Source organism: Mustela nigripes, chromosome 2, assembly GCF_022355385.1.
Source record: "Mustela nigripes isolate SB6536 chromosome 2, MUSNIG.SB6536, whole genome shotgun sequence".
In the NCBI taxonomy this organism is placed as follows: Eukaryota; Metazoa; Chordata; class Mammalia; order Carnivora; family Mustelidae; genus Mustela; species Mustela nigripes.
The window spans coordinates 2,400,442-2,416,017 of record NC_081558.1 but is presented as its reverse complement, the minus strand read 5'-3'; the positions used below and the strand labels follow the sequence as shown (position 1 = coordinate 2,416,017).

The following is a 15,576-nucleotide window of genomic DNA, read 5'->3' as shown; positions in this document are numbered from 1 at the left end:
CCCACCTCCAGCCAAGTTCAAGTTCATCTTGGCCATTACCTCATGTCTGGTTTCTGTTGGCAACCAGACAGACTCTGGGCGTGACCCTCCCCCATGGTGGCCTCCCCTCAGCCCTTCCTCCTTCCCCCTTCCAAGGCCTCTGGTCCCAGTAACTTAACATCCTCCCCCTGGCCTGGGGTGCGGGGGGGTGGTTGGTGAGGTCCCAGCTCTGGGCCCCCCCCCCGGCCTGGCTGGAGCCACCAGTGTGCCTCCAGCATGTGGCTTAGCCCCTCTGGTCCCGGCTTACTCGTCTGCTGGGTGGGAGTCGTGTGCTTTTGGGCAGAAAGGATCCTGGTACAACATGTCAGCAGGGCCCCCGGGGGGGGTCCCCATCACAGCGGAGAGTGGGTGGGGGTGTATGGGCCCATGGAGCCCCAGTCTGGGGACCAAAGTGATGGACGGCTCAGGACTTGGGGGGGCTGGTGGGGGGAGATGAAGAAGGCAGGTAACTGACCAAGGGGGAGAGGCACGGATGTGGAGAAGGGGATGTTGATCGGGGGAGGGGTACTAGTCTGGGAAGGGAAATTAACGGGGTGTAGAGGCGATGCTGGGGAGGGGGACGGTGGTGGGGGAGGGGCACTGTTGAGGGAGGGGCTGTTGATGGGGAAGAGGACATTGGCTGGGGGAGGGCACTGATGTGGGGGGAGAGGAAGACAGAAGATGGACAGGTGTGTGGGGGAAGCTGCTGGAGGCTGGGGGGGCGGAGCTGGGGGCTGGCGGAGGACAGGAAAGCCACGGTCCGTCCCAGGAATAATGATGGCGGAGGCAGAAGTGCTGACTGGGTCCGAAATGAGAGGCCTCGAAGCTAAGAGCCCTTTGCATCAGGGCTCCAGGAGCGGGCAGCAGGTCTCACGGTCTGCTCCCTTCCCTTAAGGGTCTGCAGGGGGCAGGGAGCAGGCGCCTGACCCACTAGGGAACTGGGGCACCCTTAGTCCAGGGACCAGGGGTGCAGCTGACGGCAGGGGCTCCCCGGGAGTGGCAGTCCCCGCTCACCCAGGTTGGGGCCTCACCTTGCCCACAGCCCAGACCCCTCGGGAGCCTCTCACCCAGCTGGCATCTCCCTTCCATGTCCTGGGGGCTCCAGCCACACCAGCCCCAGAAAGTTCTTTCTCATTTCCAGACCCAGCTGTGCCCCTCCCTCACTTAAAATCCCTCCACGGCTCCCCACGGCCCTGAGGACGAAGCCCACCTTCAGGATGTTTCTGTAGCATTTCCAGCCTTTGTCAGTGCCAAGCCCCTGCCTGGGCACCCCTGTCCTGCTCTCCTGCTGGCCAGCCTTTGTAGCGGCTCCAATCCCTCCCTTCCCAGGCAGGGCGCGAGGTGCCTCTTCCTGAGCTTCCTCCACACCAGCTGGGGCCCGCTGGCCAAGGGGCAGCCACGAGAAGCAGAGAACCAAAGTATGCCCTGGCCTGCCTCGGTTTCCCTCCTCTTCCAGAATATCTGCTGGAAGGCAGAGGTTGAGCATGGGGAGGTGGGGGGTTGGGAGCCCGGAGAAGAGTTAAGCAGGCAAGGCGTCCCCCAGCCACTTCGGTTTCCGAAGCAGATGGGACATTCCCAGCCTCTAACTGGGGGCAGGTGAGGAACCACGGGCTCCGGAGCCCTGGGGAGTGGGGGTGTCCATGCTGGGACTGACAGAGGGTGGCCACGGGGTCCCCAAAACCCAATGTGCGGAGTCCTGGAGTCACCCCAGCTTGCTGAGGGCCCCTGACCAAGGGGTCCCTGTCTGGATCCTAGCCAGAGCTCTGCCGAGGCAGAGTACTCAATATTCGGAGGGAGCAAGGGTATGTGGGGCCGTCTTTGCCCCCGGGTGCCCTTTCTAAAGAAAACTGGTCCTGAAGGAGCGCTCCCTGGGAGGTGTCTGAGGCCAGAGAATAAGACAGAGGTTCAGAGTGGGTAAAGCAGAGCCAGGTGTGAGCCCCGGCCTCCCGACCCCAGCATCACTGCTGAGGCCCTGGCAGGGAGGGCAGGCGACAGCTCCCCCGTACACTCTAGCCACTGCCAGCTGCCAGCAGCCGCCTGGTCGGCCCGGGAGGGTCCCCAGCTGATTCTGTCTTAGCTAAGGACAGGTCGAAGCCACTTCTCCACCTCCTTCCTAACCCCTGCCCATGCCCTGTGGCAGGAAACCCTCCCCCAGGACTGGAGGGACCACATGCGGCCTCGGGGCCCACAAACACACAGGCTCTGCGACCCCGGCAATCTGGAGATGCTGGGGAGCCCCGGGCTGCTCGCTCTGCAGATCCGGGCATTGGGGTCCTGCAGCGCCTGGCTGACAACCTCCCACACCCTCCCCGACACATACTGGGAAGCAGGGACTCCGGGCTCCAGACCCCACCCCCGGGCACCACCTGCCAACAGATGGCCAGCCAGCAGCGGCGCGGACTCAGACCCCAGACCCCATACCCCGGAAGCTGAGAGCCACGCATCTTAGCTCTGGACCCATCAGGGCTCTGCTCTCCCCTCCTGCGTGGCCTCAGGCAACTCGCTCTTCCTCTCTGAGGCCCCTGGTCTGGTCTTCCGCTCCCCCCCCCCCCACCCTGCGGCACACTCGGCCCCCTGGGGCACACTCAGCCTCAGCCCCCCTCTGCACATCAGAGACCGCGGCCCCGGGCGCGGTCTCTACTGGGGGGCCCCATCCCCCGTCTGCCTCCATTTCCCTGGCTGCCGCCGGAGTCCTCGAGTCCGCGGCTACCCTCGGTCCCTCTTTCTCATGCCCCCTCTGGCCAGCAGCACGGAAGGGGACGAAGGCTGGGGGCTGCAAGCTTGGGCGGACGTGCTGTGTGATCCTGGGCAGATCCCCTCGCCTCTGCGGGCCTCAGTCTTCCCATCTGTACAAATGGGCCTGGGGTGGTACCAGCCCCGGCCTCGTGGCAGCTTGGCCATGAGGGTCTCCCCGTTGGGAAGCGGCAAGCGGGGCTGGAGGCTGTACCACGTCCCCGGGCGCGGGCTCGAGGCCCTGGGAGGGTACGGGCAGCTGGACCCCCTACCACGCACAACGGCTACTGTGCCAGGGTTACAGCCGGAGTGGCGTGGGACCAGCAGGCCGGCCTCTCCCTGCGCCCCCAGGCGGGGCCCTCTGCCCTGCCCCGCCCCGCACCCCCCCAGCCGGCCTCTCGGCCCCTACCTGTGCCTGATAAATGCCCGCTGGATCCCTTGGTCCTAATCCCACAAAGGAACGGTTTGCAGGGGACGTGCCGGGCGTAGAGTAGGCTGCGGGGAGAGAGACCGAGAGCCCGTTAGCAAAGGGGGCTGTGCGGGAGCACCCAGAGAGAGTGGCCGCTGCCCAGGGTCACACAGCCGGCCTCCACACCCCACACCCGGCGTCTCCAAACCTGCCGCCCTCCCCGGCCGCTCCGGGCGCCCCGGAGAGCCCACAGTGCCGGGCCCTGGGGTCCTGCAGGCGGGGCATCTGCTGATGGAAGGCGCGAGATGAGATCCAGAACCAGAGACCGACCGTGCGTGACTCAGGGCCGTCTGCTCCCGCGGCCTGCACCCCGAGCGGGGCGCGTGCGTCACGGAGGGTGCGTCACTGACTCCTCCTCCTCTCGGAGGCCGCACGGGCAAGGCTGGGTGTTTGCGGCACACGCGCACACGCGTTTCTAGTTACGCTCACGTTTAGAGTTGTGTCTTCTTCCCCCCCAGCTACGTGCCGCTGCTGAGGGAATAATTCTCAGCCCGAGGCTGCCGGGGAGGTTGGGGGCCTGGGACAGGCTGGGCCCAGGGTGGCGGGAGGGTCCCTGCGTGGGATCGGCCAAGCTGCCTGTGCCCCTAGAGCCGGGTGCGGAAGGAGAAGAGGGAGTTCACGGCCCGGTCCTGTGGACCTGCAGAGGCCTCTACCCAGCGAGCGTGACGGCTGGTCCCGTTTTACAGATGAGAGTGGTCAGGCCAGGGGGTACCTGGGCCAGTACCCTCTGCTCCCCGCCTGGCATGGCGCTGAATGTTGTCCCCGGTCTCGCTCCTCCCCTCGCTCCCCGCCAGCCGACTGGGTACCCTGCGACCTCGCTATTTTACGTCTTGAGAAAACAGGAGGCTCAGAGGGCAAGGACGTTTCCGTGAAGACACACGGGGACTGAGCTTCAGTGACGGGATTAAAACCCGGCGCCTACGCCACATCTGGCACAGAGAAAGCCCTTCCACTCCTGCAGCTGCCCTGGGTCCTGGCTGGCCCCGGATGGTGGGGACAGGGGCGCGCCTGCGGGGCCCCCCTTACCCCAGCCAGGTGTGGTGAGAGAGATGCTCGGAGTGTGACGGGCAGACTGAGAGGTCTGGGGTTTCGGAGATCACCTGCTTGGGACACAACTGAGACGGCGTGGCGGGGCGGCCCGGGTAGGCAGCGCGGAGGAGCGTGCATGGCCCCCCTGAGCCTGCACGGGGGTTCAGGGAGAGCCACTCCTGATGGGGGTGGACTCCAGGACTGTGATTTTCGGAGCCACTTCCCAGCCTGGAGCAGCCCCGGCCTGGGGGGTGCAGGAGGACCAGCAAATGGTCATCTGGAACCACATCCAAAGGACGGAAAGTTCTAGAAGGCGAGGCAGTCAAACTCAAGGCCTTCTAAGGTCAGGTGGACAGGTGGGGACTATCCCATCCAGAGGCGTGGCCCAGCCTGGGTCACCAGCAGGAACGGAGCCCGTCGGGGCTGCATTTTTTCTGTTGAGAACCCGCAACTCTGAAATATTCACGTGAACTGTCCTGACTCTAAGACAACAACAAACTTTCCTTTTCCACCAACAAAGGGCATCTGGGGGCCACCACTGCCCCCAAGGCCACCAGTCCGAGATCGTTACCTACTGCCACCTGCCTGCTGCGCAGAGGAGGGCGGAGGGGCCGGGAGCGGGCACGCAGGGACCCCAGACGCCCCTCTGGTCCTCTCCTGCCATTCCCTAGGGCTGCCTTGGCCCCAAGTGGGCCCAACCACATGGCCCCCGGGGCCTCTATCCGGGGACCCACCAAACTCACCGGTACCCCGCGGGCCGGGCCCGAACCCCTGACCCCAGCAGTCGGGGAGGGGGGAGGAGGGGGCCCCTCAGGGACGCCCGCCCTGCCACGGGCACCGCTTCCCGAGTGCTTACAGGGCGAGGTCGGCGACGTGCTTCCTCCCTCGGAGGTGGGTTTGGTGGCGGGGGGGAGCGCCAGCCGCGGGAGCCCAGGGGGCGGGGGTACCAGCATCTGAGCAGAAAGGCAGTGACTGGACATTTTGAGCTGACCACTTCCATTTAACTGGGAGGAACAGAGAGACAGGTGGTTAAGGCGGCGGGCGCCCCCTCTGCCTCGGGCGGCCAGCGATGGCCCTGCCGGGGGAGGGCCGGGCTTGGCGTGACTGGGCGAGTTTGGTGGGTACCGCTGCCGCCCCCTCGCCTGGCCCCGTAGGCTTCTAGAAGCATCCTGGGACCCTGTGTCTCCTCCTGAAGCCACTCTTCACCCATCTGTTCCTTCCACGAGACGCCACCTAGACCTGACCGGGGTCTGACCCCACGGGTGGGGCTGTACACTCCCCTTGTCCACCTCGCCCACAGCTCCAAAATGCAGAGGGCTCTGAACCCCGAAAGCTAGTCTGGAGAAGATGGGCCTGCGCCGAGGCCCCAGACCGTGTGTGACTTGGGGGGCAAACTGTGTGCTGTCCATTCCGGCACCTGGAACGGCCTTTGTGCTGACCTGGCCCGGCTCCCGGCACTTCAGGTAGGGCAACGCGGCCCCGCCGTCCACGAAACCATTTAAGACGGGGGCTGCCTGACGGAGGGCCCCCCGGGGAGGTCCCCTGGAGCCCCGTGTGGGCAGGTGGCCCCGTGGGGCAGAGGGGAGGCCCAAGCCCCCCAGACTCACCGGTCCAGGCTGCTGGCTGGCTGGGTCACAGGCCAGCGACACGAGATCTTTGAGCGGGTCCTGGGGGTTGAGGTGAGGCGGGTAGCGGATGGCCGTGTGCGGGAAGTAGGTGGAGGCCGTCTGGGGCAGGATGGAGGTCGTGGGGAAGTGCAGGGCAGAGGACGGGTGAGGGCTCCGGGCGATCCCTGCGGAGAGCGGGAGGGCGGTCAGTGCAGGCTGGGGCTGCGGACACGGTCTCTCTGCGACTGGGTCTGCAGCCACGAGCCCCCAACAAAGCAAGTCCCGGCTTCACGCGCTCAAGCTTGAGCAGCTCTACCATACGCCCAGGGGTTTCTGGTGTCACCATTTTTTAAAGCAGATTCCACACCCAGCATGGAGCCCCACGTGGGGCTTGAACTCACGACCCTGAACTGAGGTCGAGAGTCGGACACTGAACCAATGGAGCCCCCCAGGCGCCTCGGTTCCGTCTGGTTTTAAGACAGGACATGGAGGCTCTCTGAGGTTATGTTCCCTGTCCCAGACCAAGTAGCCGGCAGGTGGCAGACCCAGGGCTGCCCCACAGCCCACCCCAGGGCTCAGCCCGCTCTCTGTAGACCGTGTACTGGTTTCTAGCACATTCTCTGGGCAACCAGTATGACAGCTCCTTTTAGGACACTCTTATCATCCTGAAAAGCAACCCTGTCCCCATCAGCGGTCACCCCCGTCCCCTCCCCAACAACCACGAGTCCCCACCGGCCCCCTTCCCGTCCATGGAGGAGCCTGGTCTGGGCGTGTCACACGCGTGGACTCACACCCCGTGCGGTATGGCCTTCAGTGTCTGGTTCCCTCCCCAAGCGTCGTAGGCTCGGGGTCCGCCCGTGAGAGGGTGCCTCGCTCCTGCTCGCGGTGAGCAACGGGCCTGCGTCGGACTTGCTTCCTTTCCTTCTTCTAAACCACCCGGTAACTCCTCGTATGTTCGCTCTCTTTCTAGAACATTTCCATCCCCCCAACAGCAGCCCTGCTTCCATGACCACTCGCTCCCCTCCTCTCTCCCGCTGCCAGTGAACAGGGTGGACGTCTGGCTTCTCGGGCCCCAGGTCCTCCTGCAGCTCCTGGGCTCTGCCCACCACCGCCTGGGAGCCGCCTCAGACGGCGTGTCCACGGGTGGACGCGGCCAGGCAGCCCCAGAACCCGCGTGCGCGTCTGCCCTCGTGGGGCACCAGAGCATCATCATCGTGAAAACCGGCTCCCCGGCGACATTCAAGCCCTCGATCTAGCTCATTTGGTCCTAAACACAGTCCCCTGTACCCCCTGGGTGGCCTCCACGTGGCCTGGCCTGTGTCCACCCCCTTCTGGGATCTCCCGACCCTCTGCGGGCTGAGCGTAAGATAAGACGAGCAGGCGGAGGGGCCAGCCCAGCCCAGAGCCCCTTCTGGTACAGACGGGGACACTGAGGCCCGAGAGGCGATCAGGGCCAGGCGCCCCGAACCATGGCACGTCCAGGTGTTCTTGTCTGGCCGGGAGGCGACGGCCATAGGACTCATGTTCAGAGGGCCCGAGGGGCGTCCCTGGCCGAGAGGGACCTGGTCGGAGGGACCGCCGCGTGCTCACCGCTGTGCACGGCGATGACAGGCCGGTGGTGCTGGGTGAAGCTGGAGAGGCGAGGGGAGTCCTGGGGAGACGGGCTGTGGAAAGGTGACTTGTCCATCTCCGTCTTCTTTACCGGCGACGAGATGCCTGCGTGGGGGGAGTCCGAAGGTCACAGGGCCGCAGGCAGCCAGAGCCCAGCCCTTCCTTCTCCCAGCACCCCGGGGGGCGAGGGCCCGGGAGCCCACTGTCCGGGGGCGGGGGGCGGGAAACTGGGGCTCCGAGCACAGAGGGGGTGGTCGCCCAGGGTCACGTGGGCCATGGAGCGAGGCGCCTGGGGCCCATGGAGGGCTGAGGACATCAGGCCTGGCCCCCGCCTTCTCTCCTGGACACAGGCAGGTCCGCTCAGGGCTGCCCCGACCCCCTGGGCCACCAGGGCCCTGGACAGAAGGCCACAGGGTCCCTCGGGAAGGTCCGCCTGGCAGAGGTGAGCCGGCAGGACGCGTGCGGACCTCATCCTTGCTGCGGTGAGGACAGAATTTCCTGTGGGGCCATCGTGAGGGGCAAGGGAGGCGGGGCACGACAGCTGTCAGACCAGGGCCTGGCACCCGCCCGGCCTGCAGCCCCAGCCCAGGGGCCTCACCGTCTCCCCAGGGCCCCCGGGGGCCCTCCAGAAACAGGCGAGCCCCCTGCGCCCCCACCCCTGCCATCGCCCAGATGTGTCGGTGGAAGGTGCTAAGGGCAGAGTCCCAGGCCCGGCTCCACCCCTGCGGCCAGAATCTCGAGGGGCAGGGTCTGCAGACAGCTCTGCTCAGAAATGATTTTTAAGAATATTACCCAGAGTGACATGTACCCACAGAGACCCAGAGTGGACTCAGGCCCGTTGGGGTGCGCCTTCCCTCCCACCGAGCACTGCGGGCCGGCCATCGGGGGGGGGGGCCTTCCCGCCTGCTGCAGGCCAGACAGCATCCTGGCCACCCCCCAGCAGCCCCCACAGTGTGGCAAGCACACCCTGGGTCCCCGGGCCGAGTCGCCCTGGCGGGAGCCACTCAGTTTCCAGGATATCCGGTCACACAGGCCCCCCAGCCCCCTCCTGCGCTGTGCTCCCTTGGCCACGCTGTGGGGTCCTGCCTCTCGTGGTCCCTCCCACAGCCATGCTGGTGGTGACCAGCTCTGGGAACCAGCACCCCCCTCCACAGCCACGGGGGCAGCCCGGAGGTTCCGCTGTTACAACCCCGCTCACTAGACCGGCACGCACGCGGTGCGGGGAGCGCGTGAGCCCCGGGACCTGCGTCGGTGGGCCTGGATGCTGGGCCTGGATGCTGGGCAGCCACGATTTCCCAGGGAACCGCTCTGCCCCGAACAGCCATCAGCTGGCCCCATCACCGTCACTCTCTGGGAGGGGCCAAGGGGGCGTTGAGCAGTGTCCCCAGCCCCAACACCTCGGAGCCAGGAGCCCCTTCCCAGAGCTGGAGCAGCGACAGCCCTGTCCTGATGTCGGCCTGGGGTCCCTGGGGGTAGAGTGGGCAGGGCACATCTGGTACCGCTCCCAGCAGCCCGGGACAGGGCTCCCAGGAGTCACTCTCACTCCACAGATGGGGACCCTGGCTCAAGGCCACCAAGCGGAGAAGCGGTGGAACTGACTCCGACCTCCACCAGCCACGCCCTGCACCCCTCCTGCCCCTGCCGCAGCTCCATGAGAGGAGGGAAGCCCCCCCCCACGTGACAGAGAGAGCAGGGAGTCGCCTGCCTCACCCAGTACCATAACTGTATGTGGGGGGGGGGGGGATGCCCCTGGCAGGACGGCCCCAGGAGCAGCAGGAACCAAGCAGTCTGGAGGGTGCCCCTTTCTGGCCCTCAGAGGTGCGTCATCAGGGAAGGCCTCGGGAGGGGGTGGCCAGGAGGAGGAAAGGCACTCCTAACCTGGGCACAGACAGGGCAAAGGCCTGAGAGGTGGGGCTGTGGGGCTGCTGCCGGGGGCAGGGGGGACAGGATCCCTCCCCCACTCCCAGGCCTCTGCCGCCCAGGTAAGGGATGCTGTGGTGGGGTGGGGGGGCTGTTAGCTGAGCCCTGCCCTTGTGGCCAGAGCAGAGGAAGGGAGAGGGTGCTCTAATCAGCTTAGCCCTCTTAACGAGCAGCTAATTGGGGGCTGTCTAGACAGGAAGCTGGAGGAAGCCAGGAGGAGGAGAAAATGGGGGAGGGGGGAAGAGATGGGAAGGGGAGGAGAGCGAGGCGGGGCAGAGGAGGGGGGAGGAGGGCAGAAGGGGGAGGGGGAGGATGAGAATCTATCTTCCCCACCAGGCTGGGAGCACCCACAGGGCCCGAGGCACCCACACTGCGGGGGTTTATACTGAGGGCCCCGAAGGAGGGAGCCAGTTTGCCATCACCGGAGGCAACCAACAGAGGCTAGAGGGGACAGATCCCCTCTGACATCCCCACCGCCCCCGCCCTGTACCCAGCCAAAGCGGGTGTGGGCTCCGCCCCGTCCTGCCCCGTCCTGCCCCAGGGCTGCCACTTCATGCTCAATGCAGGAAGTTCAGACCAAGCTCCACTGACTCTCTCAAACATTTCCTTCCTTTTAATGTTTTTGGGTTTTTTGGTGCTTCCTGCATTGAAAGCTAGCTTTCTGACTCCCACCCCTTCACTTTTTCTCATCCACAGACTCAAGGCTATAATTTTTCCTCTCGGGGCTGCGGTGGCTACATCACAGAGGCTGTCCTCTGCCTCTAAACAGCATGTTCATATGTAGACCGTCTCGCTAATCAGAGCCAACGAAGAGTGCTCTCAGCTTCCAAGCAGTAAATGGCGGGGCAGAAGTTAACGGTCTCCTCAGTACCCTTCTTCCTTAGTAGCAGAACCCTTAAATTTGAGATGGGCACATACTTGTTGAAAATGACATCTCCTAGTCCCTCGGAGCACAGTGTGGCCATACCACCAACTCAGGGGCACAGAGATAAACAAGGGAGGTTAAGTGCATTTTCTGAGCATTATTCTTAAAGGGCAAGGACATGCTCAGACTTGACCCTTCTTCTCTCCTGCTGGCTGGAAAACAGACATGATGGCTGGAGCTCCGGCAGCTGTCTTGGACCATGAGGTGGGAACGAAAACCACATTCACTGGAGCATAAGGCAGGAGCCCAAGTCCTGCACAACGATACAGGTCCCAGCGTTGCTGATGGCTAAACATTCACTTTCGAGAGAAAGTAATTCTCATTTCTCACAATCAAACTTAAAGCCTTATTAAATGCAGGATTTTAACAGAGGCAAACCTGACAGAAACAGGGAATGCACAGAGAGAGCGAGTCACAGAGACTTTCTGACCCATAAATCAGAGCCTATAAAGAGCAGATCCTCCCAAAGCTAGGTAGCTGCTCTGAGAGCCGGCCCAAGCGAAGAGCAAGGACTCTCGGGGCTCGAATGCTACAACCAGATGTCCTAGAGACCGACTCCTAGAGATGAGAATTTTATAAAGACACAAAGAATGAACTGTGCCCCCGGCACTTACCCTGTACTTCAAGAAAGTGGCTTTAATCACGTGCCTCCTTCCGCCTCCAGGAGAGAACAGTTAGCTCATCAATCCCACTTGGGACACAAGGAAACCGGGGGGCTCAGAGAAGTCAAGTCACCTGCCCAAAGTTACACAGCCCACACAGCGAGGCAGCGGTCCAGCCGCATGTCAAATCCCGGTCTCTCTGCTCTAACGATCACGTTAACTGCCTTCCAGGAATCCTGCAGGTGCGACGGACACTCTGCATAGACGGAGTTTTAAAGACAAGCAGGCCCGCGGGGGACAGGAGACAAGCAAGGCCCTCTTCGGGTTTGGTGGGTGCGCAGGCTGTGCCAGGCTCGTTTTAGGGGCACCGGATGCGCTGCCTCACGTCACCCCCACGACAACCGCGGGCGGGGCTGCAGGCACCAACAACCCCATTTCGCAGAGCAGGAGACCGAGGCTCAGCGCAGCGGCTGCCCAGCGCCCAGGTCGGCGACCCCGGGCTACTCCGTGGCGCGAGCCCCCATGACGCGCCAGGGTCGGGACGCGGCGGGGCTTCCGACAGCTGCGGCGCGGGGCCCGCGGAGGCTCCGCGCGTCGCCACGGACGCCGTGCCCGGGCAGAGGCAAGCGCGGGGCCGCCCTGCGCCCCAGGTCGCGACCATCCCCGAGGCCGGCGCGCTGCAGAGCAGCCGCGGCGCAGACGGGGACCCCCGGGCAGGGAAAGCCGCGCCGGGGCCCTGGGGAGCCGAACGGGCCGCCCCGAGCGGGAGCCCACGCAGGCAGCAGCGCGACAGGCGGACACGAGGGCGTCGGGGGAAGAGCGACGGGGCCCCGAGGGCGCGGCACTCTGTCGCGGGGACGCGAGCTCCCCGGGAACACGCGGACCCAGGCAGAGGGGACCCCGCTGACGACGGTCTGTGGCCGACCCCGGGGGGCAGCGCCTGCTCCTCGGAGGCGCTGCCGAGTCTACTGCGGAAGCCGCGGAGACGGACCCCACGGGGATGGAGCCTTACCGGGCAGCGCACACGCTCCGCTCTCCGCGTCCCAGCGGAACCAAAGAGCTCGGGAACGACAGCCCGGACTCCCAGCGGCGAACCGCCCGCGCGACTACAATTCCCAGGAGGCTCCGCGGCTCCACACCCCCCGAGCCTTCCCGCACCCGGGGGGCCCGCGCAGTGCCTGCCGGAATATGTAGTCCCCGCCGCCGTAAGGCCGACGCCGAGGCCGGCTCCGCCCCCGCCGCCAGCCCCACCTCCTTCCATGTCCTCAGTCCAGTTGCGGCTGCTACTCGTGGGAGAGCTGGGCGAGGTGTAGTAATCGCCGCCGGGGCTCGTGTCCACGTCTTCCTCCATCGAGCCCGATTTGTGCCGCTTGCTCCTAAAGGGTGAGGGAAGGAGAGAGCAAGCCCGTTACCGCGGCCACCCGAGGGTGCCGGGCGGGCGGCGCTGACTTCCGGGCCCTGGAGGGCGGGCGAGCGGGGTGCTCTCGCGAGACGTCGCGGGAGCCGCGTGAACACCGGCCTCCACCTGCCTCCACCTGCCCATTGCGCCGACGGGACGCGCGCGGCCGGGGGCGGAGAGGGGCTCGGGCCGGGCAGGCGGCAAGCTAGCGGGCTGCGGACGGAAACCCCGGAGGCCTGGCTCGTCACGGGGCCTGCCGTGGACCCTAGAACCTCGCGGCCGGACCACGGTCCCATTTTACAGATGGGGAAGCCCGCGCAGACGGTGTGACCTGCTCCAGGTTGCAGAGCGAGACCCGGTGTCTGCCTTCTGGTGGGCTCTCAAGGGCCGGGCTCACGGGACTCAAAGCTGGGGGAGACGCTGCCTGGGGCGTCGGGGCTGGGGAAAGCAGCGCTTGGGGCTGGGTTTTGAAGGATCAGTAGGAGTTTACCACGTGGCCCTTGAAAGCAGGCACTGCTGGGAAAGGAATGAGCCGTCGGGGGGGTCAGATGGGCGTGTGGGAGGGTTCGTTGAATGCCCCCAAAGCGGGGACCAGGCACGTACCCGCTGGAGGAAGTGCTGGGTAGGGTTCTTCTCATGCCTGTGCTGGCTGGATTCAGGTCATATGCCAGGTGCCCCTGGAGCTCCCCAAGGGAGAAGTTGGGTCCTGTCCCAGTCACCACGGGGGCTGCGGAGGGCAAGAAAGAGCAGAGTGAGAGATGGCAAGGTCCAGGGCTGCCCTGTGCCCTGGAGGGTGCCGAGAACCATCTGGGGGCTAGCCAGTCCCAAAGGGAACCCCTTCCCTGATCGGCGTGGTTCCTGATTTGGCTGAAACTGTTCTTATCCTATGGATCAGAAGAGCAATGCCTGCAAGAGAGGCCGGGGGCACGCTGCAAGGCAAAGCCAGAGCTGGGGGCCAAGCCTCCGAGTGCTCCCTGAGGCCAGGCTCTGCTGATGGGCAGGGAGGACCACGGTCAGGGTGAAGGCCGGACAGTGCCCAGGACTCCCTGGGGTGGAATTCAGTCGGGGTGTCCCAGGAGTAGGTCCCCAGCAGGTCCATTAGGAAGGTAAGGGAACAGGAGGCAGAGAGAGGAAGGGGATGGGGATGGGGCCCTTTGGGATCTCCTCCTGGAGGGGGCGGGAGGCCCCCGGAAAGGACACAGGGGCAGGTTTTCCAGCACCCTCCATCCAGCATGTGGAGTCTGTTAACTGGGAAGGAGCACAATTGTGGCCCTGACCTTGGGCTCTAGGAGGGCCTGGATGCCACCCTTCCTAGGAACCTTGGCTTGGTGACAGGGGAGTGGGGCAGGGTGATGGGCTCCTCGCCTCTCCCTGAGGACCCTTTCTCTCTCAGAGCCATGCCCCCCCTCAAAGCCCCTTCTTCTCCAGTGCCCCTCCCCTGTGGGGGTCCCTCCCCCTCCGGATCCCAGCACAGGGTGGGCGGGGACACTCACTCCGGGACACTTGGATGAGCTCCGTGACACTGAACACACCGGAGGTGACAAAGCTCTCCTGGAAATCCGTGGTGTCTGGAACAGGGAGAAAACGGGGCTCACTGGATCTGTTTCCTTCTTTGACACGCCAGGTGCTGGAGAGGTCGCCCTGTCTACCCCCTGCAGCCCCGCGGCAAGAGGGAGGTAGAAGCTGGATCCGGGTTCGAATCTCGGCTCTGCTGTCCAGATCTGATCTTGGGCAAGTCACTGCCCATCCCTGAGCCTCTCTGCTCCCTAATCTCGGAAGTGGAGGCCGCACACCCCGCCACCTAGGGAGGCTTACACGTAGAAATCAGCTGCCCAGGAGGGGCTGGACTGCTTTCTTCCCGTCACTCCTTACAACACGCGATGCCCCATCTTCTTACCCCTCCCCCTCCAGACTGGGAGCTCTGTGATGTTCTGTGTGCCCGGGTCCCACAGTGTCCCTAGCGCCCAGACCAGAGCCAGGCCAGCAGCAGCGGCTCAGAACCAAAGGCTGGATGGAGGGTCCCCCTGCAGCAGTTAAAAATCCCCAGTGTCCCCAGAACCACTTCTGCCTAATGATAGAGGAAGAGGGACCTGCCTCTCCGGTGTGGGGTGGCCAGGGCTCATTTTATGGGTTTGGAAACAGGTTGGCTCCGAGAGGGCAGGAGGCCTGGCTGACCTCAGACAGCTGGGAAGCCTGTTGTGCCCCCAGAGGTCCACTCGGGCAGGACTCAACTTGACAATCATTGACCAAGTGCCTTCAGTGTCCAGTTCCAAGCTAGGCGCTGTGGACACTGTGGGAACGAGGCAGTTACAGTGGCCCGCTCTCCTGGGACTCACTGTCCAGTGTGGGCAGTGGACACCACGTGACTTCAGTAAGGCACAAAACCCTGTATGTAAATGTGCACAGAGCCGTGGTTTATGACAGCCCCGACTGGAAACAATCCATCAGCATACTAACGGAGCCACAAAACGTGGCCCATCCACACAGGGAGCATCCCTTGGCCTCGAGCAGGAGTGAGGCGCCCCACATGCCGCATGGGGATGGACCCCAAGCCCATGACGCTCAGGGAGGGAACCACATGGGGTGTGAGCCCACGCGTGTGACACGTCCAGAACAGGCTCCTCCACGGACAGGAAGGGGGTTCGTGAGGGCTGGGGGGAGGGGATGGGGTTGCTTTTCAGGTGATGGAATGTTCTGGAACTAGACGGTGATGATTGCACAACAGCGCGAATGCACTTAATGCCACTAAGTGTACATTTGCTGTTACGTGAATTTAACCACAATAAAAATAAGTTTAGGATCATGAAGTCCAAGGCACCACGTGTCGTGCGGTGGTAGGCGGGCAGGGCTGGGGGGCCTGCTGGAAAGGGGAGCTGCTTTACACAAAGGACTCTCAGGAGGCCTTGCTGTGGGTGACATTTTGCCAGGACCTCCAGGTAGGGGTGGATAAGAGGAGCGGGTGCATTAAAATCGAGGAAATGGCACGGAACAGCAATTGTTGGTTGCCATGATTGGAGTGATCTTAAACGTGCTGTTTTGCTGCCTCCCCGGGCGCCATGATATTCCCACCCGTGGCCCATGCAAAGGCCCTGGGGTTGGAGGCCAACAGGGCTGGAGTGAAAGGAGCCAGGAAGGGTGGTCAGAGTGGGGACCAGACCAGCCGGTGGGGAGCTCTAAGCTTTTTGGGGTGGTGAGAGCAGTTCTTCTCCAGGCCCCCAGGGGGCAGCACGGGCCACAGGGAGCTGACCTTGGTGCCCAGCTTC

The 15,576-nt window shown here is 64.4% G+C and overlaps 1 protein-coding gene across 4 annotated transcripts in view; it reads right to left on the bottom strand.

The window, feature by feature from the left end:
• The window catches only part of NFIC (nuclear factor I C), a 65,904-nt gene that overhangs the window by 7,124 nt on the left and 43,204 nt on the right, over positions 1 to 15,576 (bottom strand). For 2 of the 4 annotated variants that reach the window (XM_059388625.1, XM_059388624.1), the window contains exons 4-10: positions 13,807 to 13,881; positions 12,917 to 13,040; positions 12,166 to 12,290; positions 7,447 to 7,572; positions 5,857 to 6,041; positions 5,106 to 5,253; positions 3,161 to 3,246 (exon numbers count right to left, since the gene is read on the bottom strand). In XM_059388625.1, coding sequence (XP_059244608.1) covers positions 3,161 to 3,246; positions 5,106 to 5,253; positions 5,857 to 6,041; positions 7,447 to 7,572; positions 12,166 to 12,290; positions 12,917 to 13,040; positions 13,807 to 13,881 — 869 coding nt within the window. The remainder of the gene's footprint in view (positions 1 to 3,160; positions 3,247 to 5,105; positions 5,254 to 5,856; positions 6,042 to 7,446; positions 7,573 to 12,165; positions 12,291 to 12,916; positions 13,041 to 13,806; positions 13,882 to 15,576) is intronic. The other 2 variants (XM_059388626.1, XM_059388627.1) reach the window with 2 other exon arrangements.